The sequence below is a fragment of the Trachemys scripta genome, chromosome 8 (genome assembly GCF_013100865.1).
Source record: "Trachemys scripta elegans isolate TJP31775 chromosome 8, CAS_Tse_1.0, whole genome shotgun sequence".
Classification (NCBI taxonomy): domain Eukaryota; kingdom Metazoa; phylum Chordata; order Testudines; family Emydidae; genus Trachemys; species Trachemys scripta.
The window spans coordinates 51,764,744-51,791,374 of NC_048305.1; the positions used below are offsets into that span (position 1 = coordinate 51,764,744).

Here is a 26,631-nt window from a genome sequence, read left to right on the forward strand (position 1 = left end):
CATTTTATTTAAAACTGTTAGGATGCTTCACAGCCTATAGCACAAGTAACATCAAGGAAATGTGACTTTACAAAACATTTTAAAAAGTATACAGTTTTTCTGAAAGGAAAGAAGCTTTTTTGGTAAAAACTACCTTGATTGTTGAGTCTAGTGTGTAACTTTTCTATAAGCACATTTTATTAGGGCTTTCGTTGGTTGTTTCAAAATGTTACTAGTAAAATAATGCCTCACACTTTGTCAAAATTTGTAGTCTATGTTTGAGTAAGGCATTAAAGATTTTGAAGGATGTACAGAGTCTCTCGATGTGATCTCCTGTTCTCATGTTGTACAATATTATGAGGCACATAAATCTGAAACTAATAAAAATGATAGTTTTGCCATTCTGTAGCACCATCCATCAAAGAATCTCAAAGCAGAAAATGGAAGTGGATCAGAACCAGCGGTAAGAGTACTAATCTTATATTATTAATAATAATAATGTTTATTATGGCTTCAGTCTCTGCCTCCTCCCTGCAGTTTCTTTCCTAAAGGTCGATATCATCATGGCTGGGGGAAGTGGAATGCCCACCTGGGTCCTAGTGACCCAAATGGGATGTCTTCTGCACAGTTCTGGGTCTGGAGGGCTCAAGAGGAAGGATGGGACCCGTTTAACCCGCTCTGCCCTCAGTTAGCAGAATCTCTTTGACAGCTTTCTATAGTTGATCTATAAGCCTAGTAACAGCTTTGTGTGGTGAGGATAATTCATCTCCATTTTACAGGAGAGGAAACTGAGGTACTGAAAGGGTAAATGATGGTGGAAGAGCAAAGAATAGAATCCAACTCTCCTGTTGTCTGTTTAACTGCAGGACCATGTACTCCCCCTTAGAACATAAACATCCTCACCCCACAACTCTGCACCTTCACCCACACAATAACATTATTAAGGCTGAAAAGTCAAGCACTCAGATGTTAGGAAATGCCAAAATGAAAGTTGCCTGTGCAACTTTAATTCATTAACCTTGTGCATTTGCATTATGATGCAGTTTTTATGACGTGATCACATACTATTTTTTCTATATGCCCCTGGCCTCATTCGGGACACAGCATGGATGGTGCTCACTAAAAGAGCAGCTGTTCAATATTTTGCTTTCTCCTCATTGTTCAATGGGTGGCTCCAGGCCTTATTTACTACACACTATTCAAACCCTGCTCTGAAGACGGAATTATTAATTTCTATGGGCTTTTCTATGGTGCTCATTATTTCTGGCATTTCTTAACGTGAGTGGTTGACTTTGCATCCTTAATGATCTTTTAACATAGATTTTTGTATGTGTAATTTCTTAGGTTTTTAAAAAAGCAAACTGAAAAAACCAAATTCCATCATGTGGTATCATGTTGACACCTACATGGATCATCAGCAGGATTGGAACCTTTAGATCACCAAACAGACACCTATGACATGAGGTAAGAAAGTAACTGATAACAGTAGTAGGTTGTCATCCTCATCCTCTCTGGGGGGATGAGACACACAGCCAGATGGTTTCACAGCTATTTGCTGACAGCAGAGGAATGATAAGGCTCAGGAACCTTGGGTTCCATTCCAGGCTTTGGAGGGGAGTGTGTTCTAGTAGGCACAAACTCTTCTGCCCATTTCCCCCCTGCCTGTCCCTTCCAACTTTTCCCTGTCCTAGTACAATCTCTTCCCCACCCCTAGCTCCTCAACCCGATCCCATTCTTCCCACATAGCCAGTGTGTCTCCTATCCTCTGCCTTCTCATCCCAATCAGTCTCCTGGCCCAGCAAATCCTAGTCTCATGCCTTCCAACTCTCTGTCCCAATCTTCCCCCTTCCCCACTTCCTTGTCTCCAGTCTCCTTGCTCAGCCATTCCAAGTTCTCAGAAATAGCTGAGTTGTTTTGGCTCAAATTTTCCAAAGATGAGCCTAAAGCAGACAACTGGCATGGAAGATTTCAGCCTGAACAGGTAAATGTTGGCAAAGTTATAAGCAACTGAAAATGGTATTATTATAACGGGAAGCTTCGGACAGCCTTAAAAAGGGTGGTACTACCACCTCTGTCCATTATAGTCTTCTTTTTAAAAAGTAAATTAAACATGTTTTCTAGCGGATTGATCTGGGATAAAAGGATTTATCTATGCAACAAGCTCCTGTAGGGTCAGCCGGGCCCAGCATCTGGTTTCCTTCTAGTGTGTGCCATTCCACCCTCTAATGGGAGAAAGCACTTCCACCCTTTCCCAGGTAAAGGAGGGAAAGCCCCAGAACCTATATCTATACTTCTCAACCAGCCATGCTCTAGTGGAGGTATGACTGAGACCTGGAGCAAATTATTATGCACGAAACTTAAAATGTTGTAGGCTATAGTGCCTGAGTGTCAGTGACTCCTTCCATTACCATGGGTTAATGATCCTTTATTTCTAAAGTAAAATAATTCACCTGCAGACATATTGGGACGGGATTCAGGTTGTGTGGATCAGGGGCTGAGATGAGGGATTGGTAGAAGGTGTGGCTTCTGGTTCCCTGCTAGGAAGAAAGTGGGAGACATCAGTGCACTTATGGTCTGGGCCCTGCTGACCTTTGGGTGGGTTTATATGGAGACACTCACGCACATGAATGTGAAATAACTGAATTTAAAGTTGCTTAGTTAAACCCCTGTGTGGGGACACTTATGCAGATTTAAAGTGACCTTAATTTGGTGTCGCTAATCCTCTTTAAAATCACATATTTTCTTAATGTGGATTATTTTTCCTGAGTGACCACTATCGACAAACCCTAATCTGTAGGGGAGGGGCCAAGATACTTCTTACTACCCCTCCCCCGCAGCAGGTATTGCCCCCCAACCTTGGGCAGCACAGCACCCCTCACTGGCTGCTGCTTGCTCCCAGGCCTCAAGCAGGGAAGGGTTAATTGGGTGGGGCTTAGACAGAGGCTCTGGCTGGGGCGGAGGGAGTTAAATTAGGCACGCTCCTATTGGCTGTCAGGGAATAGTTGTGGGAGTGGGTGGAGGTCAACGAGCCGGTCCCATTGGCTGGCGTGTTAAAAGCGCTGCCCTATTCGGGAGCGCCTCTGGTCCTTTCGGTGTGGGAGCGGGGAAAGGTGCGGCCCCATTGGTCGGTGGTGGCGGATGAGACGGCCCTATTGGTTGCGGCGCCGGGCGCCACCATGTTGGAGGGCTCGCGGGGCTGTTGGCATTGGCAGCGCCGGCCGGGGATGGCGCGCGGGCGCCGGCCGGGGTGAGTACGGGGCGCCGGGTGGCACCTTTCCGGGAGCGGCGCGCTGGGCGCTCGCTAGCGGCCCCGGGGCCGGGGCAGGTGAGCAGGGTCGGGAGCTTCAGGCCCGCCGTGCTCGACCCCTTCGGCCTGGGGGCCTCGTAGAGCTGCGGCCGCGGCCCTCCGCTGCGGTGGGCAGGGCTGCCTGCGTGGCTTGGCGGGGACGGGCCCTGCGCATACGGGGAGGGGGCGCCCCTCTCCCGCCCGACACGCCCCTTCCCCGCGGCGCGATCGCCCCCTCGGGTCCGTAGGGGAGCAGCAGCGACCCCCCGTGCGGTGCCGGGGCGCCCGTGGGGCAGATAACAAGCCCCGAGGGGCGTCGGGGTCTTTTCTCTGGGAATCCCCGCTTCGCTGGGGCGGTGTGGGGTCCCGTCTGGAGTCACGCTGGTATGTTGGGCGATAGGGAGAGTGGCCCCCTTCTGAAGTGATCAGTCACCCACCAGAGTTGGGTCTGCAAGGGTGGAAGTAACTTGCATTGGAAACCTTGATGGGGCTTTACAGTGGTAGGGACGAGTCTTTAGCACAGTTTTCCCTGGGTTGGTTGTGAGCCTTTCCCAAGCATAGCTGATCATTCAAATAAGATCTTGCTCTTGTGAGAAGTTCCCTGAGAATCCTCCTCCTCTTGACTTTGAAAAGTATTTGAATAATATTTCATGCTTCTGTGATCCCTTTCATCTTCGCATTTCAAAGCACTTTACAGACAACAATTAAAGCTATACCCGCATGTCCTCGCAATTAGAAAAATATTAGCCCCCCTTTTGTAAATGGGGAAACTGAGGCACGGAATGGCTTAATGACTTGTCCAAGGTCACACTGCCAGTCAGTGGCAGCCACAAATAGAACCTAGGAGTCCTGACTCAAAGTTCTTTGCTTTAACTATTAGACAGTACACTTTAATTGTTGGGACCATCTCAGTGGCTGATGGGTAGTGGACAAAGATCCCCTCCCAACTCTCTACTCTAATCTTCAGTAAGGAGGGCTTGTTTGAGTGCTGTCTTGTACTCCAACCATTTCTGACACGACTTAATACACTACAGTGAAGGTTAGTGTTTTTATACTGTCATTAGACCTTATAGTCTACCTAGCAGGACTGTAAAACCTGCACAGTAAGGCCCCTCCAACAACAGGAAAACTGACTTAAGTGATCACTTTACTTAAAAGTATCTCTAAGCATTCAGTGCAGTGCAGTCTGTATTTGGCTGACTTTTCCAGTCTTATGGTGATCACGCAAGATGTTTCACTGTGTATCTTACAACAAAAGCAAATAATTTTTTGCTGTTTTACCTTACCTCCATTCTACTGGGCCTTTGCAATTAGATCTAAAATAAACACCTCAAAACAAACAAACAAAAACCCTCTCCACCCTATGTAATTGGAAAATTTTGCCTTTTCAGTAAGTTGGTTCCACTTTGAACAGCCATTCTGGTTATGGGAAAGCTTGGAGGTAAAGCCTGTGATTCAGCAAATGACATTGTCACATGATGAAAAAAATGAAACAAATTTTACCATTGAGCATACAGATTAGATGTGGCTGTCATAAGAAGCATGGATTCAGGCTCAATTTTGTTTGTTTGTTTTTGTTTTAAAAGGAAGTGAGCCTGGCTCAACATTGAAGGCCAGACCGTTGGCTGGTATAAGTCAGTGAGAAAAAACGATTTATTTCCACTTGCAAACCATAGTCCCAGGAGAGCCAGATAGATTTTGTACTGTCTTGCATGTTGTCAACAAAATTGGCAGCTAAGATCTGATCCCAGAATCTATGCTTCTGGTTCTGTAGAGGTGCTAATTACCTTCAGCTTCTGTTGCGGCCAGCGGAGATAGGGTGGGCTCATCACCTGGCAGGATTGGACCTATTATTATTTAAGATTGCAGATAGATTTTCAGATCTCAGTTTGAGTTTTTAGTGCATCTTTTTATTTGTCAGCTGAATAAACTTGTTCTTAGCATCGACACCAAACCTGGAAGGAAATACATATCATTTTTCATCAGTTTAAGGCCTTTTCTACACTAGTCTCCTTAAATTACCCCTTTGCTTATCGCTCCACCTCTCCCAATAGGGGGAGTTTTGGTGTCGTTTAAAAAAAAAAAAATGCTGGTGGTTACTGACACTTTTATCTTCATGTCAGGTTTCCATGACATAGTGTTAAAATGCTGGTGACCAACCAGTACTTTGTCTCTGCTCGAGCTCTTGCTACTGCTGCCACTGGTGAAGGTGCAATGGAAGGTGTTTCTTAAGGAAAAAATTCTAGGCTAGGCCCAGCCTCAGAGAACTGCCTGCGGGGCTGTATGGTGAAGGTTATTACAGACTAAGGGAGCAGGGAGATGCTGTACCAGACCAGTAAACTCATAGGAAGCCTTTAGCACTATATCACGAGGGTAGTACAGAACAATCACCAGGTAATGAAAGAGAGGTGGTAAGAGTGTCTGCAAATTCTAAGATAATGTCTGGGAGAGTATGTAAATAAAAGAATTCTATGCTGATAAGATCTATGTAGAAGGAGAGAGGGTAAGCTACCAAGGAATCTGCCAGAATGGAATGGGGGGAGGCCAGTAAAATGGTCTCTGAAGGCTGAAATAAATTGCACTGGAAACTTTGTTCAGCAAATTTCCCCATATTTACTATGATGAACCTTACAGTCCCCTTCATAGGATGTTCTTACACAAGAAACTGAGTATTTAATAGTATCATAGTATTTCGAATGGCTGGAAGCATAATGGGTAGGGTTTGAAAAAGAACTGAATATGTTCACGGAGGTTAGGTCCATCGATGGCTGTTAGCCAAGGTGGTCAGGGACACAACCCCATGTTCAGGACGACCCTAATCCTCGGACTACCAGAAGCTGGGAGTGGAAGATGGGTGGATCACTCCATGATTGCCCTGTTCTGTTCTCTCCCCCTGAAGCTCTGGTACTGGCCACTGTCAGAGACAGGATACTGGGCAAGCTGGACCATGGTCTGACTGAGTATGACAGCTCTTATGTTTTTATGTTCTTCGGAGAGACAAAAGTCCATTTAAGCATGCACTTGAGTACATACAGGAAGTTGTAAGATGCATTTATTCGCAGGCTTATTTCATGAGACTGAACTATGAAATTCTGGGTTCAGATCTGACTAATGAGGCCTCTCCCTGTTCTGTCGTCTTTAAAAATTCTAATGACCAAGTGAAAGTCTTGTAAATTGTGTCCAGACAACATTGCGACAGGCACCTTGTTAGATAATTTTGATTCTGTCCCTGTAATGGCATTGCCCTCTAAGTACAGTTCTTTTCTAATTTCTCAGGTGCCAGAGTATACACCCTTTTGGTTTTGAGCTATGCCTGCTGTTTGTTTTTCCTTTGGGAAAGTGGTGCTGGGCTGGCTTAGGGGTGGTTGGCTGTTGCAGGACCCCAAGTCTTAAAAATATGAATGGATTTCATTTCCTCAACAAGTAGCAGAGAGCTGACCACCGTGTGTTGCTGCCACGAGAGTGCCAGTTTGGGGAAGGGAGTGGTTTAGCTGCTGTTTGGCTGTAGCATGAGTAACCTTCCAGACTGTCAGGAAAGTACTGAAATATGTTTTTATTTAATAAGTGGGTGGGAATGCTTTAGTTGAGACGTTTGTGTGCATAATGAATGTGTTTGGTGTTTAAAAGTGCTGTAATGTGGGCATGGGGTAGGAAGGCTTGGTGTTTGCAAATAATACCGAACTGTCTAGAATCAGAGTTGAAATCCATTAGGAAATATCTGTGGGAACTTAGTGAAAAGCAACAACAGCAATATTAAAAACCTGGCATTGTTTTTATGTTCAAATATTGATTTGGTTTTTTCTGGGACATGAGGATGTGGGAACATGGGTGAAGAGTGATTCTTTTCTTCTCTGGGTGTGTACATGGAGTTTACTTAGGTAATAAAACTCTTGGACTGTGCCTTTTGTTTAATCAGCAAGGTTGCTGGAGATAAGAACGTTGCGTGAAAGGACTTTCTCAGGCCTCATCTACACTAAGGCCTGGGCTACACTAGCGGGGGGGTTCGAACTAAGATATGCAACTTCAACTAGGCTATTCGCATAGCTGAAGTCGAAGTATCTTAGTTCGACTTACCTGGCCGTCCTCACGGCAGCAAGTTGACTGCTGCGGCTCCCCCATCGACGCCACTTACTATTCCTGCCGAGGTGGAGTACGGGTGTCGATTAGCGGATCGATTTTTCGCGTCCAGATGAGACACGATAAATCGATCCCTGATACGTTGAACAGTACCCACTGATCCGGCGGGTAGTATAGGCGTATCCTAAGGGTTTTGTCAACAAAAGTTATGCCGATGATTAAAACCCGGTATAATTACATTGCTTGTACATGTTCTCATAACGCTCCTTCTCTCAGCAGAGCACGTCCACAGTTGGTGCTCTAGCATCGACAGAGAGAGCAGTGCACTGTGCAACTCACCACCTTCTGCAGCTAGGTGGTGTGGGAAGGCAGAATGGGTCGCAGTGCATCATGGTAGGGGCTCAACGTCTCATGATGCATTTTTCCATCCCAGTGTTCCATTGGCTTCCGACTGCGTTTTGTGGCATTTTTCAACGGTCCCTGTTTACTGTGCACCTGCCATCTCTGTCTGAAAGGATGGATCCTGCAATGTTCTGTACTGTCACTGTTATGAACACGTTATGGCTGGCCATGCAGTATATCATGAACACCCAATCTGAACACAAATCAGAGGTGCCAAACTGCTATGAGCCATGGAAGGAAACAACACCAGATTACTTTTGGCATTCATGGAGTAGTTGGATGCGGAGGATCGTCACTTTTGGGTTTGGGAAACAAGCACTGAGTGATGGGATTGCATGTAGTGGCTGCAGAATTTCAGATATGAAAGCCACCTTCCTGGACCTGTGTGCAGAGCTCACCTCAACACTGCAGTGCAAGGACACCAAAATGAGAGCTGCCCTCTCGGTGGAGAAGCGTGTGGCAATCACTGTGTGTAAGCTGGCTACTCCAGACTGCTCCTGGTCGGCCGCAAATCAGTTTGGAGTAAGGAGATCCATCACCGGGGTTGCGTTAATGCAAGCGTGCGGGGCCATTAATCGCGTACTACTACGAAGGACACTGACTCTTGGCAATGTGCATGAAATGGTAGATGGCTTTGCAGCAATGGGATTCCCTAACTGCGGCAGGGCGATAGATAGCATGCATATCCTAATTTTGGCCTCGGACTATCTTGTGACAGAGTACATCAATAGAAAGGGGTACTTCTATATGGTATTGCAGGCATTTGTGGATCTCCGTGGCTGTTTCACTATCAACACGGGGTGGTCCAGGAAGGTGCATGACACATGCATCTTCAGAAATTCTGGACTTTACAGAAAGCTGCAAGCAGGGACTTTCTTTCCAGACAAGAAGATTCAAACTGGGGATGTTGAAATGCCCATAGTGATCCTGGGAGACCCAGTGTACCCCTTACGCCCGTGGCTCATGAAACCTTACGTGGGAAACCTGGACAGCAGCAAGAAGCACTTCAACATTAGGCTGAGCAGATGCAGAATGACCGTAGAATATGCCTTTGGCAGATTAAAAGCATACTGTGGCTGTTTTTATGGCAGGTTAGACCTAAACGAGGAAAATATTCCCATGGTCATAGCAGCCTGCTGTGCACTCCACAATATTTGTGAGGCTACGGGTTACAAGTTTCCCCTGGGGTGGAGCGTGGAGGTGGATCGCCTGGCAGCTGTTTTTGAGCAGCCAGATACTAGGGCTATTAGAGGAGTACAATGGGGGGGCAGTTCGAATCAGGGAGGCTTTGAGGCACCATTTTGACAATGAGATCCAGTAACGTTTCATTACAGTGCTCTGCCATGCTTCGTTAACTTGCTGCCTTTCATTAAAATTTTGATGATTCCTGACTCTGATTTGTTCTCAGCAAATGATCAAATTGCCATTGTGTATTAATTCCAGCAGCAACCACAATGTGTAGGAGACAAAGAATGATTATCTTTCACAGAGTATTTTTTATTAAATACCAATTAATAACATATACAGAAGGCTTGGTGGGAAGGGAGATAACAATGAAGGGCAGTGTAGGTATCTGTATAAGTGGTCTGTTTTTCAGAAGTGTTTAACACCAATAGCTCCCTTGGAAACCAAAGGAATCTGTAGTTGCTCAGCATTTCTAAGAATCAGGCCACTTATATATAGGTGCCTAAATTTTAGGTACCAAGTGTGAGACTCTTTCGCAAAGTGCTTTAATCTGTCCAGTATTGGGATAAATAAAGCCTAAATAAGTGTTTCCATTGTAGATAGTAGTGGTTCTGAAGTGGGCTATATGATCCAGTGTTAACTCTCATAAACCTCTGAGATATTTAAAAAAAGGAAACAAAAGAAAACAAGTTCCTATACTAATGAAGTGAAATAAAGTGAATGAATGAATAAATAAAGTAAAGATATAGTGAATTGAAGATAAAATTCTGTTCATATTAATCTGCTTGGTCTTTTTGTTACACTCAAGATGAGTGTTTAATGTCTTAGGGGAGTGTCTTCACTGCAATGTTAGACTGAGCTCCTAACCCAACTCCCATCCACATACACAAATCTCTAGCTCAAGTTAAGTGGTGCTTTAAATTTGAGCTAGTTAACCATAAGTGGAGGGATGATTGGAGCTCAAATGCTGCTAAAGCTCTAGGAAGTAATGCAGTGGTGATACAACACTGATTATAACTCATCAGCTGTTAATCTAATCATTCTGTATAGTTTGAGTGGTGTTCTGCAGTGTGGTCACTCAAACTAGCTTGAGTGGAGTAACCCAAGTGTACTAATTGGAGCTAACTGTTGTAGGGAAGATAAGCCCTGTATCCTGCACTTGCAGGAGTATGGCCTTTTTGGTCAGGGGAAGGTTTGCTATCAGTACTGCTGATTCCCATTGCCAGCCTGCATACCACAGACATTCTGTTCAGAGAAATTCTGCCCTTCCTAGATAGAACTGAAGGAGGAATTTTAGCTTATGTGAATTTCCTGGCTCATTTCCGATCAATACCAGGAGAGGTTCTTTTTTATAACTGGCAGATCCGATAAGTATTACATAGATAAGGTGTCTGTAGTGCTAGATTGAAACAGCTCGGGCATTTGGCCTCCTTTTTAATTCTTCCTTTTCCCTTCATGGAATTTGGTGTGTTGAGTGACTAATCACATTAAATGAGTTATTCACATGTCAGCTGCATGCAAGTTGCCTTTACAATAACATTGTTTACATACTAATATCTGGAAACTGGGGCTATCAATAGTGTTTGAGAAGCAAGATGTGTGACCGGAAATGAGCATTCTGAACTGAGCTGTCACCACACAAATGAGACAAACTGAAAATGATGGGGTTAAAGTTACTATCTTTTATGCTGCACATTTAAAACTGTTAGCCAGCTGAACAAGGAGTCAGTTTCAAAATATGGAGATCTGTTGATTGGGTGTGGAACTGCTTGTCCCTACCTGTCACTTGTAATTTGGTTTAACAGTGGGTCAGCAGGCTGTCCCCCAGCTTATTGGTTTAGTCTAACATGAAGATTTTATGCAGGAGTGCTCATACTGTGCCTCCCTGAGGACAGCAGTGGTGACTTGCTAGGAGCCCAAGGATATCGATCTCATTAAAACAAAGTAGATTCGCAGCTACTCTCATCTCTTCAACGCAGGGTGTTTGGCCTGCAGACACATCCTGATTCTCATATGCAGTGTAGTCCATCTTAATCTGAACACGCGGGCCGCAACTTGCATGCTGAAGATGGGGATGACTGTAATCTGCATTTGGCCCGTGGGATGCACTTTGGCTGTCCTTGTGTTGTAGATAGTAAAACTGATGGTAAAATAACTAAGCAAGTGCACTTGTATTACTTATTTCTTGAATATGTAACTTCTGCCTCATCCATTTATTGCTCATCCCAGTGAGCATCTACGGCTCAGGGTGCAGTTTGTGGCCATTTGGGGGGGGGGGGGGGGGAAAGGAACGTAAACTATGTGCAATCTCTACCAGCTCCACGAGTGTCCTACAGTGATGGTGATGTAGTGTCAGTTTTCATTTGCATTCTGCTTATGTTTGTTTAATAATGTAGGAATATTCTTTTCTTGACTTAATTTCACTAGATTTGATTAACTGCTCATCAGATAGGCCTTAATTGATAACGATTTATCAGCCAAAATTTATTGAACAGGGAGATGTCTTGCATCTGTCTTAAATATGAAGACATAGATGTGCCACAGCATAGTTGCTCGGGCTGAGGTTTCAGAACAAGGTGATATATATATATATATATTTATTTTACTTCCTTTGTGTCTGTGAGGCTGTTGATTGTCTATTGTTTCTCTCTCCTCTGTTTGTTTGCTCTGGAGATGTTTTTGGCTATCACTTTTGCAAACTGCTATGAAGGATGGATTTAGTACACCGGAATTGATGTCATACTTTTGATTTTCTTGGGACAGTGTAAAGAACTTGGAGATATTATAGGGACCACAATTTTTTTTTTAAACGAGCCTTTTCTGCTTTTAAATGTGGTACCATCAACTTAAATAATAATTCTTTCCAAATGTTTTGCCTACTGTAGTTACAATAATTTCAGTTGTTACTTGTAAGTGCAATAATAGAGAATGTTTCATTTGGCAGCCTTCTATGTATATTGTTCGTTTAACTGTATCAGTCCATTCCCCTTGTTTGTGTGGGGTGTTCACAGAGCAACAGGGGAGAGTATTTACAGAAGAGGAAAATGGGATTGTGAAACCACAAAAATTGGCAGGAAAGTTTGGGGCTGGGTGCAAGTGCAGCACTCTTTATTTAACATGCTTAGCAAAAATGACTAGATTTTGAGTTGATGGTACCAGAGAATAGGTACCTGTGAAACTTACCTTTTTTTTTTTTTTTTTTTTGGTTAATTTGTAGGGGTACTGGAAGATACTTCAGTGATGATAGACCCACAAGAGTGAAAATTATGAATGAAAAGCATTAACATCCCCCTCCTGACCCTGATCTCTAATAGACTTCCTGTAGCCCTTGGAAAGAGAGGGTCAGGAGAGAAGGGTTGAAGGTCACCATGAAACTAAAGCAGAGAGTGGTACTGCTGGCCATCCTCCTTGTCATCTTCATTTTCACAAAAGTTTTCCTCATTGACAACTTGGACACTTCAGCTGCCAACCGGGAGGACCAGCGGGCCTTTCACCGCATGATGGCAAGCTTGCGTGTGGAGCTAGACCCCCGACTTGATCATACGCTGCAGTCCCCCTGGGAGATTGCCGCCCAGTGGGTGGTACCACGGGAAGTGTATCCCGAGGAGACGCCGGAGCTAGGGGCTGTTATGCATGCCATGGCTACCAAGAAAATTATAAAAGCTGATGTGGGCTATAAAGGGACCCAGCTGAAAGCTTTGCTGATACTTGAAGGGGGACAGAAAGTGGTCTTCAAACCTAAGAGGTAAATATATATCCATCAGTGACTGGATAAAAAACCCTGTTTGAGTTTTTTCCTCCCTGTTGATTCATTAATTTATAAACTGATATATGTCCATATTGCATATGATGCAGTCTAGTATACAGAAGGTGGAGTGGAGCCATGCTGGTGATTTGGTAATATTCAGCTTGTCTGCCAGACTAGTTGTCGTGATCTGGGTGCCTTATGGGAGAGAGTCATGGGGGGGTCAAGAAATGGAAATTGATGGTCATCTTCAAACTAGGCCTAGAAGGTTGTGGTGCTACCAGTGGAATGTAATATTTATGTTCTTCCTTGTATTTGTCAATATGGAAATTGCATTTCTGCCTTGATCGAACATTCCACCATAAAGCTTATTATGTATGCTTGTGTATGCCTATAATGCTTTCTAAACTAACTTTCCTTGAGGAAAAGGTGGACTGCTGGAATTTTCAGTACCATTTCTCTAATGGCGACTTGCACACCTGGTTTGGAGTTATATCCTTGGACTGCACTATTTTGAAACAGTATGAACTTTTTGCACTGAAGTGGTGGTGATACAGCTTACACAGAATACTGCATGCATCTTGTAAATACCATGTCTTGTTACTGTATTTCTGTAGTGCTTTTTCTATAACTGAATGCCATAAAGAAGTACACAAAGCCTTAAGTTACATTCCAGTAGTGGAATGTCTGTGTGCAGGCAGGCAAAATGTACACATCAAGGACATGTACAACCAGGAATGTTTTTAGGAATGCCAGACAATTTGTGGAGGTATGCAATGCATGTGAGAAAAGAGGGGATGCAGAGGGGAATTTTTGGCAAGGATGTAGGAGTTTATCCCTGCCTCTTTTTCATAGGATTCTGGAAGTTTTTAAGCAATTGCCCACACTCGGCTCCAGAGCAGGTAGTCAGGTTCCCTATTTACCATCTTTCTGATTGAATCTGGTAGGTCTGGAGAGTTAGCAGACTGAGTGGGCAATCAAAAAAGTAGAGCCCTGTTCCGATACGAAATCTGTATCTGTGGATATAAATTGGTATCCACGGAGCTGTAGGGCTCTACCGGGAACTGCAGCAGTGAAAGCGGCAGTCTGGTAGGTTGTTGTTCCCAGGAGCAGCTGGGGTGGGTACCATGCTCCCCAGCAGCTGTCCCTGGTCATATTAGTGCAGTGGACAGGGCTGGGGGCAGTACAACCATGCTGGAGGAGCTGCTGGCATGAGGTGCTGGCTCCTGGGAATGTTATGAACCATTAGGAAAGGGATCGATGATAAGACTGGAAATATCTTAATGCCACTATATAAATCCATGGTATGCCCCATCTTGAATATTGCATGCAGTTCTGGTCACCCCATCTGAAAAAATATATATGAATATTGGTAAAGGTACAAAGAAGGGCTACACAAATAATTAGGGATATGGAACAGCTTCTATATGATTAAAAAGACTGGGACTGTGTTCAGCTTGGAAAAGAGACAGCTAAGGGAAGATATGGCAGAAGTCTATAAAATCATAAATGGTATGGAGAAAATGAATAAGGAAGTGTTATTTATCCCTTCACGTAACACAAGAACCAGGGGTCACCCAATGAAATTAATAGGCAGCAGGTTTAAGACAAACATAAGGAAGTACTACTTCATATAAGGCACAGTCAACCTGTGGAACTTGTTGCCAGGGGATGTTGTGAAGGCCAAAACTGTAACTTGGTTAAAAAAAGAATTAATAAATGCATGGAGGTTAGGTCCATCAATGGCTACTAGCCAAGGTGATCAATAACCCTGGGTGTCCTAAGCCTCTAACTGCCAGAAGCTGGGGCTGTATGAGGGGATGGATCACTCGATAATTGCCCTGTTCTGTTCTTTCCCTTTGAAGCACCTGGCATTGGCCACAGTCGGGAGACAGGGTACTGGGCTAGATAGACCATTGGTCTGAAGTAGTATGGACATTCTTGTGTTCTAAAGCAAGGATTTAACTGGACCTCTCCTCAGGGTCATAAGTAGGGCTCTGTGTTTATCACGGATTCCATGACTTCCTGCGACTTCCACGACTTCTGCAACCGCCAGAGTGGCTGACCCCAGGGCTGCCCGAGCAGCTGGCTCTGGGTACTGCTGTAGTGGCTCTGCAGCCAGCCACACCAGCCGCTGCTGGAGAGGCCTCGGGACCAGCCGCACCAGCTGCTACTCAGCCGGCCCCTGGCAGCTGACTCTGGGGACCGCCTGAGCAGCAGTCCCTGGGGCAGTGGGAGCAGCTGCAGCTTGGCAGTGGTCCCAGGGTGGCTGGAACAGCGGATGACCCCAGGGCTCCCCCCACAGTGGCAGCTGGAGTAGCTGCTGGCCCCCTGGGACTCCCCCCACAGCCGCTGGTGCTGTGGACTCCCCCTCTGAGAGCATTTCCCCCTCTCCTCCGTGACTCAATTGGGTATTTATGGTATACATAAAGGACAGGTCATGGCCGTGATTTTTTGTTTCTTGCCCGTGACCCATCCATGACTTTTACTAAAAATACCCATGATTAAATAGTAGCCTTAGTCATAAACTAGCCTCTCAACCAAAAGTGGGGTCAGGATTAAAGCACACTAGCAGATATTGTGGCAGACATGCGCTGCTGCTGTACCTGTTCTGGGTAGTCCCTAGGGCTATTAATTGTCTAACTTGCACTAACTAGCTGCAGATTTTAAGAATTATTAGATCATCTAGTATATCACATGCCATAAAATTTCACTCTGTTACCCCCATATTGATCTCAGTAACTTGTGTTTGACTAAAGTATATCTTACAGAAAGGCATCCAGTCTTGATTTGAAGACATCAGGAGATGGAGAATCCACCATTCTCCTTAGTAGTTTGTTACGTTGGTTAATCACCTTCAAATTAGAAGGCACATTTTTCCCTCTTTTTAAAGTGAATTTGTCTGGCTTCAGCTTCCAGCCATTGATTCTTGTTATGTCTCTTTCTGTTAGATTAAAGAGCCTGTTAATTCCTGGTATTTTTGCCCTAGGAAGATACTTATTCACTGTAATCAAGTCACCTCTCAGTCTGTTATTCACCCCGTTTATACATGCAAGGATTGCACTAGCACTTTTTGTCACATCATCACACTAGGAGCTGATGTTGAGTTTTGTCCACTATGACTACTAAATCCTTTTCAGAGTCAGTGCTTTCTAGGATAGAGTCTTCTATAGGTATGGCTTGTATTTTTTGCTCTGAGGTGTATGACCTTGCGTTTTGGTTGTATTAAAACTCATTTTGTTTGGCTTGTCCTAGTTTACCTGGTGACTCAGATCAATGCATGACTACTCTGTTCTCACTATGTACCTCTCTGCTAATCTTTACACTCTTTAATCTCACTAAACTCATTCCTCCTCTCCCACAAGAAATCATTTTAGAAGTGACCCAGAGCCAATTTCACTTCAATGATTCTTGCTTGTGTGACTCTTAACTTTACTGAGGAGAATCCCCCATAAATCATTTTGTTTTTCCATCACTCATTGCATTTACAGATATGCCAGAGACTACGTAGTAGAAGGAGAGCCATATGCTGGATATGACAGACACAATGCGGAGGTGGCAGCCTTTCACTTGGACAGGTATGGAACTATTGGGTTAACTATTTAATTATTCTCTTGTTTTTGTTTTGGTTTTTTTGCACCAGTTCACTTCAGAGAGGGTGCCTGAGACATCAGTTTCCAACCTGCTCATTGAGTAGAACAAAAAACGTTATAAAACGTCATGACATGATAGAGTCCAATGAGCAAGATTTCTGCGAAAGGAAATAGTATCACCCTAACTTATTAGAATGCTTTGCACATGTCAACGAAGTAAGGGATAAAAAAGAACAAGATGGGCACAGTTTACGTAGACTTTCAAAGGGTTTTAATTAGGTTCCTCACAAGAGACTGCTAAAGAAACTAAGTAGTCATGGGGTGAGAGGTAAAGTATTATCATGGATCAAAAACTGACCAAGAGACAGTGAGAATAAATAGTCAATTTTCATCTTGTCAAAAAGTGAAGAATGAGGGTGCCTTAAAGTTCTGTACTAGGTCTTGTGTTTAGTATATTTGTTGGTGATCTGGGAAGGGGGGGTGAGCAGTGAGAAAGCAATTTTTTTTCCAGATGATATAGTGTTATTTAGGTTAGTCAAGTCCACAGAGGGCTGTGCAGCACATCAGAGGGACCTAAGCAAGATTGGTGAGTGGGTAACATGATGGCAAATGAAGTATATTGATGGTAAACGCAGAGTAATTCACACTGGAGGGAAAAAATCAACTACTCATATACCTTAGAAGGGTCTAAATTAATGATCAATTTGGGAAAGGGGTCTGGGAATCATTGTGGACAGCTCAATGTGAAGACCTCTGCTCAATGTGCAGCTGCTGTCAAAAAATCAAATAAGATGTTAGGATACATAAGGAGTGAAAAATATTATAATTCCATTATATGAATCAGTGGTGCAGCTTCATCTAGAATACTGCTTGAGGTATTGGTCACTCCATTTCAAAAAGGCTATTGCATAATTAGAAGGGGTTTTAAAAAAGGGTATAGAAAATAATTGGAGGAATGGAAAAAAAAACCTCATATAAGAAAAAGTGAAAATGTTGGAATCTCTTACTTTAGAAAGGAGGTGATGAATAAGAGGGGACATGATAAGAGTATACAAAATAATGAATGATCAAGAGAAGGTGAATTGGAACGTTCTGTTCTCCTGTCTCATAACACAAGAACAAAGGGAGATTAAATGAAATTGAAAGAGGGCAAATTCAAAACTGATAAAAGGAAATATATTTTCACAAAACATGCAATTCAGCTGTGGAATTCATTGCCAGACGATATCATTGAGATAAAAAACTGAGCAAGATTCAGAAAGGGATTTGGTCACATAGTTAATACTACAATAGCTTTTAGAAGAGATATTAAGCCAATTGTGAACTGTTAGGAACTGCGTGGTTTCTTGCACCTTTCTCTGACTTGTCTGGTGCTGGACTCGGTTAGAGACAGGATACTGGACGTTCAACCGTAGCTCTGATCTAGCATGACAGTTGCTGTGTTGAATTGTACAAAGCAAAACGTATTCAGACTATTTTTGCTCTGAACTTTATGCCAGTTTTCTTTCATATTTCACAATCAGGGAGGCAAAGTAAGGTCTACTTTCCTGCATAGGGCACTGTGGTATCCTTTCTCAGCCACACTTTTTCCTACAATAGGATTATATTGGACTAAATAGAGTAAAGTTTCTGTTTCTATAAGGGATACTGCCCCAACCCATTGGGTTCTTGTTTCTCTAGGGCTATCCAGTGAGAGATTGGATTTTCCTACTTTTTCTCTTAATTTACAACCTCTTCAGGGCTTGTATGGCAGCTGCCTACTTTCAGTTAAGAAGGTCTGATCAGAGTTTTTTCAGAGCCGAAAATTGTTGCTCCTAGATCTGTGGGAGGGGTCTCTGTGGAGCATGAGTTTGACACCTGGGGTGGATCTGGACCTCACTCACTCACTCATGCCCGTCACCCCAATTGGGGTATGGGCCGCCAACCACAGATCTCCAGAGTCCTCTATCCTGGACCATTTGCTCTAGCTGGTTCCAGGATAGCCCATTTTTATGCTATCAGCCTGAAGGTCGCGTCGCCAGGTGTTTCTTGGACGGCCTCTTTCCCGCTTGCCTTGGGGGTTCCACCGCAATGCCTGTCTAGTGATGTTGGTTGGCTGCTTGCGTAGTGTGTGTCCTATCCAGCCCCACCTTCTCCTTCTAATTTCTTCCTCTGCTGGAAGTTGACGGGTCCTCTCCAAGAGGTAGATGTTGCTGATTGTGTCTGGCCAGCGGATCTGGAGAATCCTTCTAAGGCAACTATTTATGAAGGTCTGGATCTTCCTGGTGGTGGTTTTAGTTGTCGTCCAGGTTTCAGCTCCATACAATAAGACTGATTTCACGTTGGAATTGAACAGTCTAATCTTTGTTGCCAAAGACAGCTCTCTGGAGCTCCAGATGTTCTTGAGCTGTAAGAAAGCTGCTCTTGCCTTACCGATCCTTGCTTTGATGTCTGCGTCCGTGCCACCCTGTTGGTCGATGATGCTGCCTAGGTGGGTGAAGGACTGCACTTCTTCCAGAGGGCTTCCGTTCCGTGTGACTGGGTCATTACTGATGGAGTTAATCTTGAGGATCTTGGTCTTGTCCTTGTGGATGTTGAGGCCAACCTGTGATGACATGGCTGCCACTACGTTGGTCTTCTCTTGCATCTGCTGTTTGCTATGCGAAAGGAGTGCAAGGTCGTCGGCAAAGTCCAGGTCATCAAGCTGGGTCCACAACGTCCACTGGATTCCGTTCCTGCGCTCATAAGTGGATGTCTTCATAATCCAATCAATGACAAGGAGAAAGAGAAATGGTGACAACAAACATCCTTGTCTGACTCTGGTTCGCACCTGGAAGCTGTTTGTAAGCTGCCTTCCATGGATCACTCTACATTGTATGCCATCATATAAGTTCTTAATCAAGTTAACCACCTTTGCTGGGATGCCATAGTGCCGAACGAGCTTCCAGAGAGTCTCTCGATCCACGCTATCGAATGCTTTCTAATAGTCAACAAAGTTGATGTACAACGAGGAGTTCCATTTCATAGACTGCTCGACTATGATGCGGAGCGTTGCTATCTGGTCCGTGCATGATCTATTTTGCCGGAAACCTGCCTGCTCATCTCGTAGCTGTGGATCGACGGCATCCTTCTTTCTCTCTAAGAGAACTCGGTTGAAGACCTTCCCTGGGACCGACAGAAATGTGATTCCTCTGTAGTTTAGCATAATTGCTGAGGTCACCTTTCTTGGGGATTTTAATAAGGTTATCCCTCTTTCCAGTCTGCCGGAATCACTTCTTCTTCCCATATCTTCTCAAAAAGGGGGTACAGCATTTCCACTGAAGCATCCAGATCTACTTTCACGGCCTCTGCTGGAATATCGTCAGGTCCAGCTGCCTTCCTGTTCTTCATCATAGTGATGGCTTTTCTGATCTCATCTCTGGTAGGTCTATCACAATTGATTGGAAGGTCTTCGTTGGCTGGGTCGATGTCTGGTGGATTTAGTGGTGCTGGTCTATTTAGAAGTTCCTCAAAGTGCTCCGCCCATCTATTCATCTGTTGTTCTATTTCTGTTATAGACTTTCCCTGCTTGTCTTTGACGGGGCGTTCTGGCTTGCTGAACTTTCCAGACAGTTGCTTGGTGATGTCATACAGTTGTTTCATATTACCATTGTATGCTGCCTGTTCCGCTTCTGCTGCCAGTCCATCCACATAATCTCTCTTATCCTTCCTAATATTCCTCTTCACTACTTTATGGGCTTCAGCATACTCTTCTTGCGCTTTAGCCTTTGCTGCTCTAGTCCTGTTATTAACTACTGCCTTCTTCTTCTTTCTATCTTCTATCTTAGTCAAGGTCTCTGCTGTGATCCACTCTTTCTGCTGGTATTTCTTGATTCCAAGCACTTCTTGGCATGCTGACCTAAGTGTGTCTCTCACTTTCTGCCATCTGTTGTGTACACTGTCTTCCTCTTCCTCAGACCGATCCTGTAGTACTGAAAACTTACTCTTCAGCATCAGTCCAAAATCTTCCTTGATTTTATGATCCTTCAAAAGGTTGACATTCTACTTCGCTCTTCTATCTGACGCATCTATCCAGTTCTTCTTCAGCTTCAATCTGGCCACCACTAAGTGATGGTCGGATGCTGCGTCTGCTCCTCTTCTAACTCTAACGTCCTGCAAAGATCTTCTGAACTTCTTACTAATACAGACATGATCGATCTGGTTTTCTATCGTGCCTGCTGGCGATACCCAGGTACTCTTGTGGATCTGCTTGTGAGGAAAGATGCTACCTCCTATGACCAGGTTAAGTGTACACAAATCCACAAATCTCTCTCCATTCTCACTCCTCTCTCCCAGAGCGTGGGTCCCCATGACTTGTTCATATCCTGTGTTGTCAGGTCCAATTTTGGCATTAAAGTCTCCCATAAGGGTGGTAATGTCTTTGTCTGGGACAGTCTCTAATATTTTCTGAAGTCTGTTGTAAAAATAGTCTTTGTCCACCTCTTCACTGTCATTGGTTGGAGCATAGCACTGTACAACATTCATCTTAATCCTCTTCATTTTAGTTCTGAAGGATGCTGTGATGATCCTGGAACCATGTGCCTCCCAACCAATCAGTGCTCTCTGTGCCTGCTTGGACAACATGAAGCCTACTCGGTGTGTGTGGGGTGGGGTGCGTCGCTCTCTTCATGTCCGGAATACAGCAACAGCTTTCCTGTCAACAATCGTCTCTGTCCAGCTTGCGTCCATCTTGTCTCGCTAATGCCTAGTAGGGTCAGGTTGTTGCTCCTCATCTCTGCTGCGACCTGCGCCGTCTTTCTTGACTCGTACATGGTCCTCACGTTCCATGTACCGATGGTAATCCTCCTAGTTGCAAGAAGGGTAATCGGCTTAGTGGCTTCCTCACGACTTTCACCACCCAGCGTCATGCGTCTTCGAGTAGAAGGCCCTTCTTTTTCCAGGCTAAAAGTCTTTGTTATCTCTATTGGCGTTTCTGTAGCAAATTAATTTTTTTTATGGGGTGGAGTTGCTAGCCCCACGCCCAACCCTCCTCCTTTATCCTGACTTGGGACAGGCAGATGGCCCCAAAGGACCTCTCTGGTGGAGTTGGATCTGGACCACTTGTACTGTTTTTTTCTGGCATCCACGACAGCTTCAAATTGCGCAAATTGCAAGCTTTGTTTTTTTTTTTTTTAAAGTAGGTTTCTTGTGGTTATGCTGCAATGATGACCTCTTGAATATGATTCCATGTAGTGCTGTCTTATACCTAAGCAATGGTTCTGGTGAGGTGTGAACTGACATCTTTCCCATTCATCACAATAGGGTGCTAATAGCAACTCTGATGCTGACACTTCAAAGGATACCTATTTTAAATAGTCTTAATTCTGTGCCCCTTCGCATATGGCTATCTCATTTGCTCATACAAATTAGATAATTGCACACACCCAAATCTGTTGTACTCTTTTACTATCCTGTATATCTCAGGCGTGATTTGATAAGACAAACATTCTTCTTTGCCTATTTTGAATAATACTTTGCACTTCTTTGGGGCTTTCTGTCTGAGGAGCTAAAAGCAATTTACAAATGTTAAAGAACTAACCTTCATATACCTCTGTGAGATAAGTATTTCCATTTTACAGAGGGGACAACTGAGGCATAAAGGTTAAGGGTGGGATTTTCAAAAGTGCCAAAGTGAGTTAAGAGTGCAAATTGTATTGATACTTGTGCTCCAAACTCACTTCGGCACTTTTGAAAATCCCACCCTAAACACCCAAGTTGCCTGTGGTCACACAGTAAGTCTAACAGACACAGGAACAGAACTCACTGACAGACTTGTGCTTACCTGCTAAACTATCTTTCCCACCTCTCTCATGTTTCTAAATGTCTTTGTGTTTTCCAAAGATACCCAGTTCTCTCAAACCAGCTTGTCTGCTCTCAAGTTTAACTGAATTGGAGTTTAAATTACAACAGAGTTTATCAGGTAGTTTCTGGGAATTAGTATAAATTATCTTTCCATGTGGCCAGCCCAACGCCCTGTTGTGGTTGCTTTGAGCTGCTACATGAGAGACAATATATTTTGTGATATGAGGTCTCATTTCTGGGGTTGAGTTCTGTGAAGACACTGTATTTGGCCCTTGAAGAAAAGGTGCATTTCATGCTGCTCTGCAGTGACCACTCAGACCAATATAGGGGCATTGCTGATGGGCTGTAAAGGGAGTCTCGTACATCCAGCCCTCCTTAGCCAAAGGAAAGTCTTGAAAGAAGATAGAAGGTACAAATGGTGAAGGGTTAATTTCCAATGGGGTTCCAAGCTTAGCACCTGCTATAAGGCAACCATCTTTGAATTTGCTCAGTGGCTTGGAGATCTGATGTGGTTTTTAGATTTGAAACTGCTATTCCTGTTAAAATGCTCATACTCTGTCACCCCTCTTCCCTCCCTGAAACAGAATTCTGGGTTTCCGGCGAGCTCCACTGGTGATTGGCAGGTTTGTGAATCTGCGTACAGAGATCAAACCTGTTGCAACAGAGCAGCTGCTGAGTACATTCCTGATGCTGGGTAAGTGGGTTCTAGGTATTGTGCAGCCCATTGAAAATAAGCTTGTTTGTTTAAAAAAAAAAAAAAAAAAAAGAGCAGTGGGAAACTGACATAACTGTAGAACAGTTAACTACTATATAGGAACCTGATAAACTGGTTCCAGCCCTTCGGAGGGATTTTAACACTGGTATAACCTTGTTTGGTGGGGAAACGGGGGTGGGATTATTTTTCAACAAAAAATACTTTGGTTTGCCTGTAATTTTAGTACGTTCCCTTTTGTAGACATTTGTTTGAATAAGTATTTTCTTCCTAATGTCAAAAGCAGTCAGAAGAATTTAGAAATAGACCTGAATTGAAAAAATGGAATTATATTTTACTCTGAGTAAACTGAATGGACGGTTGGAATGATGTGGCTTGCTAATATACAAGATGGTGATGGATGATGATGTTTGTGTAGCACCAACAGTGTGCCTGGCATAGCAACATGGTTATAGAATGGGATAAGATGTTCATAACTAAATGTCCCAGAACAGTTTCATACATTTAATTTATAGTAGTAATGTTGATGGGGTATTTTCTGGGGGTTAATGGCTCAAGGGCAGAGTCCTGCCAGCTGGTCATTATGCCTCAGAAAATGCCCTGTGCTACAACCATTAGTACTTCAGTCAGATTATAAAGCATCATATTTCTTTGTCAGAAAACATATTTAGACAACTGTTCATTAACAATGTATTGTTTTTATGTATGCATGATAGGCAGGGCTGGTAGCACTTATTATTAAGGTTGTCAGACACTTCCAGTTATAAGACTATATTTTCAATTGTTTATAACTCTGCCAAACTTTAACTGTTCAGGCTGAAATATACCATGCCAGGTCTCTGCTTCATGCTGAGGTTGTGTGTGTTTTTGTAATTTCAGTCAAAATGGTTCAGCTGCCTCAGAAAATGAGGCTAATGAAAAATTGTTGTTTCGCCTATGTTCAAAAATTCAGGCAACTTTTTTTTTTTTTTAAGGAGGGAGGTCTCTTGTGCCCCCATTCTGTGGAATAGGGACTTGAAATTTAGAAACATGGTGGCTTTTGTGTCAGGGATGTGCCTGTTGCTACCCCTATGAAATCTGACTAAATTTGGCCAAGTTATAATCCTTTTAAAAATTTGAAGATTCCATCCCCACTAGGCTGGCTGCAGCCAGGGTCTAAAGGAGGACTCTCTCTACTCGCAGCTGTTGTCTTTGCTGTGGCTAGGAGCGTTGTATGGAGCATGGAGCCAGTGTCTCTTTTGCTGTCAGTGCTCCGTTTGCTGATGCCAAAGCAGCATGGAGGGGGAATCTGTCTGATTTGAAAGCAAAGGGGACAAGAGCCAAACCTACGGTGATGGGGTGCAGAGGAGTGGGTCAGGACAAAGAACCGGGGCAGTGTGTGAGGAGATTGGATGAGGAACCAGGGTGGGGGACAAGGTGGTTGGGTGACTGGAGGTTGGGAGAAAAGAAGCAGATTAAATGAGGAGCTGAGAGGGGAAACTGGGAATGAGGAGCCAGAAGGTGCAGAGGAACTAGGGCTGGCTGGGCAAGAGCCTGGGACTTGGAGATGGGGGTGAAACAGATTGGAAGGATGTAGCAGCAGGGGTCAAGGTGAAGGGGCAGGGGCAGGGAGGGATAGGCAGAAGAGTCTTTGCCTATTAGAACACACTTCTCTCCAAAGCCTGGAATGGAACATAAGATTCCTGAGTCTCATCATTTCTCTGCTGTCAGAAGCAGTGAAATCCTCTGGCAGTGTCCCATCCACCGCCCCGCCCAGAACTAGTCCACATAGAGGATGACAACCTACTATTGCTATCAGCTACTCCATTTGCGCGAATGGCAGAGGTCTTTGCAATAGAGTTTTAAAGGATCCAATCCTGCAGATGACCCAAGTAGGTGTCAGAATGGTGGAATTCTCCCCACCCCCATTTGCACTTTTTTTTTTTTGTTAAACCTAGGATATAACACAAAAACTTAATTATAAGATTGCAAAGCCAAGCACTCAGAAGTTAGGAAATGCCAGAATTAAGATTGCCTGTGCAACCTTAATTTGACCCCTTTGTGCATGATCAAATACTATTTTTTCCCACTAGACCCCTCTCTCATTCACTGCATTGGATGTTAGTGCTCACTTAATGAGCAACTAATTCAGTATTTTGTTTCCTCTTCGTTGTTCAATGTCATAGTCGCAGAATTTAAGGCCAGAAAGGGTGTCCAGATCATATAGTCTGGCCTCCTGTATATCACAGGCCACCAGCCCCCTCCTGCTAAATCCAACAACCGAAATTAAGTCAGGCTATTATGTGCTACAAGCAGAGACTAGGAAGGACAGAGATGAACCAGTGCCTGAGTCCTTTGTAAAGGACAAGTTTAAAGGAGGTATACCCAGATAATCCTGGCAAATGACCCGTGCCCACATGCTGCAGGGGAAGGCAAATTACCCCCCAGAATCACTGCCAATGCGACCTGGTGAAAGATTCCTTCCCAACCCCACATATGCAGTCCATTAGACCCTGAGCATGTTAGCACAAGAAATTTTTGAATTTCCTAATGTCTGAGTGCTTCACTTTGCAAACTTAATAATGTTCTTCTAATGTAGTTTTTTGTGTGTGTGTTTTCCCTTGTCTATTCAGTGGATCCTTTTAAAGTGAGCTTTTCATCTTGTCAAAGATGAATAATTCCTGTTGGTTCTCTCTCCATTTGGAACTTTTTTCCAAAAGAAAAAGAGAAGTTTTGGTTTCCTCTTGAGAGAAGGAAGAGGAAGGCAAAATGAAGTGAACTATTGAAAGGACTTCTTTGTGGAAATCTCTCTAAAGGTCCTTCAGGCTGCTCCTCTCTTTTGTTTGGGCTTCCATAGAGTTACTGCTGTTCTTGTGATATGTTTTTTTTGTTTTTGAAGGTAATAGTACCTGTTTCTATGGGAAGTGCTACTATTGTCGAGAAACAGAACCAGCTTGTGCTGATGGAGATACCATGGAGGGGTCAGTCACACTATGGCTGCCGGATGTCTGGCCTCTTCAGAAGCACCGGCATCCTTGGGGAAGGACTTACCGTGAAGGCAAATTGGCCAGGTATAAGAACCCGATAGGCCTACTGCAGCAGTTCAAAGTACACCAATCTTTGCATGCTTAGCCGTGTCTTGCGCTGTTTAAAGATTCACAAGATCCATAGGAACTTTCAGCCAGTTTTCTTGAACCAGAACTACTAGTGAAGGCCTCTCATGGGACAAGCATTAATTTGAGGGAGAGGGAAAAAATCCTGTGGACATCCAGGAATGCGAAGTGTCATTTTTTTCCCCACTTTTTCCCTTGAAAGTAACTTGCCACACAAGTCAGTGAGCGATTCAGCCATACCCGAGTTGACTGAGGAATCTCAGCTGCTTACCTCTCACTGTTGAGGCTTTCTTTTATACTGTGCCCCTATTTGGCTTAACAGAATCCTGTGACACTGAGTTAGTCTTTTTGCCTAATTTCATGGGTTTTTATTGGTTCTATTTTTGTGGGTTTTTTTGTTGTGGACCTGTGTCAAAAGCTTTCATACCAAAGTAATTTCAGTGTGTTTAAGGGAGATTCTGTGGAGCTTGGAAGAGATGAAGTTCTCTTCTATTTTTTTTTTTTTTTTTAAAGATCAAATTTTTGTGTATTTTGTGCAAAGTATATCTCACCTTAAATAGTTTAGAACTGAAAAGTTGTTTGTATACTAGCAACGTGTAGGGATCTGGACCCATGTCCAAAGAGCACTGTTAGACGGAGACCAGTGTGGGCCTGAAAATTATAAGACAGACACGGTATCTCAAAAACTCATTAGGTTAAAAAAACTTTGCCAGGACTAGCCCAAATAATTTCAAGCTCAG

General features: G+C 43.8%; 1 protein-coding gene across 8 annotated transcripts in view; it reads left to right on the forward strand.

Moving 5' to 3' along the window:
• The first annotated feature begins 3,079 nt into the window (after nt 1–3,079).
• The window catches only part of FAM20B (FAM20B glycosaminoglycan xylosylkinase), a 44,674-nt gene continuing 21,122 nt past the window's right edge, over nt 3,080–26,631 (forward strand). For 6 of the 8 annotated variants that reach the window (XM_034778933.1, XM_034778936.1, XM_034778940.1 and 3 more), the window contains exons 1-5: nt 3,080–3,226; nt 12,147–12,674; nt 16,166–16,252; nt 22,672–22,781; nt 25,678–25,849. In XM_034778933.1, the coding sequence (XP_034634824.1) occupies nt 12,298–12,674; nt 16,166–16,252; nt 22,672–22,781; nt 25,678–25,849 (746 nt within the window). In that variant the 5' untranslated portion in view covers nt 3,080–3,226; nt 12,147–12,297. The other 2 variants (XM_034778934.1, XM_034778935.1) reach the window with 2 other exon arrangements.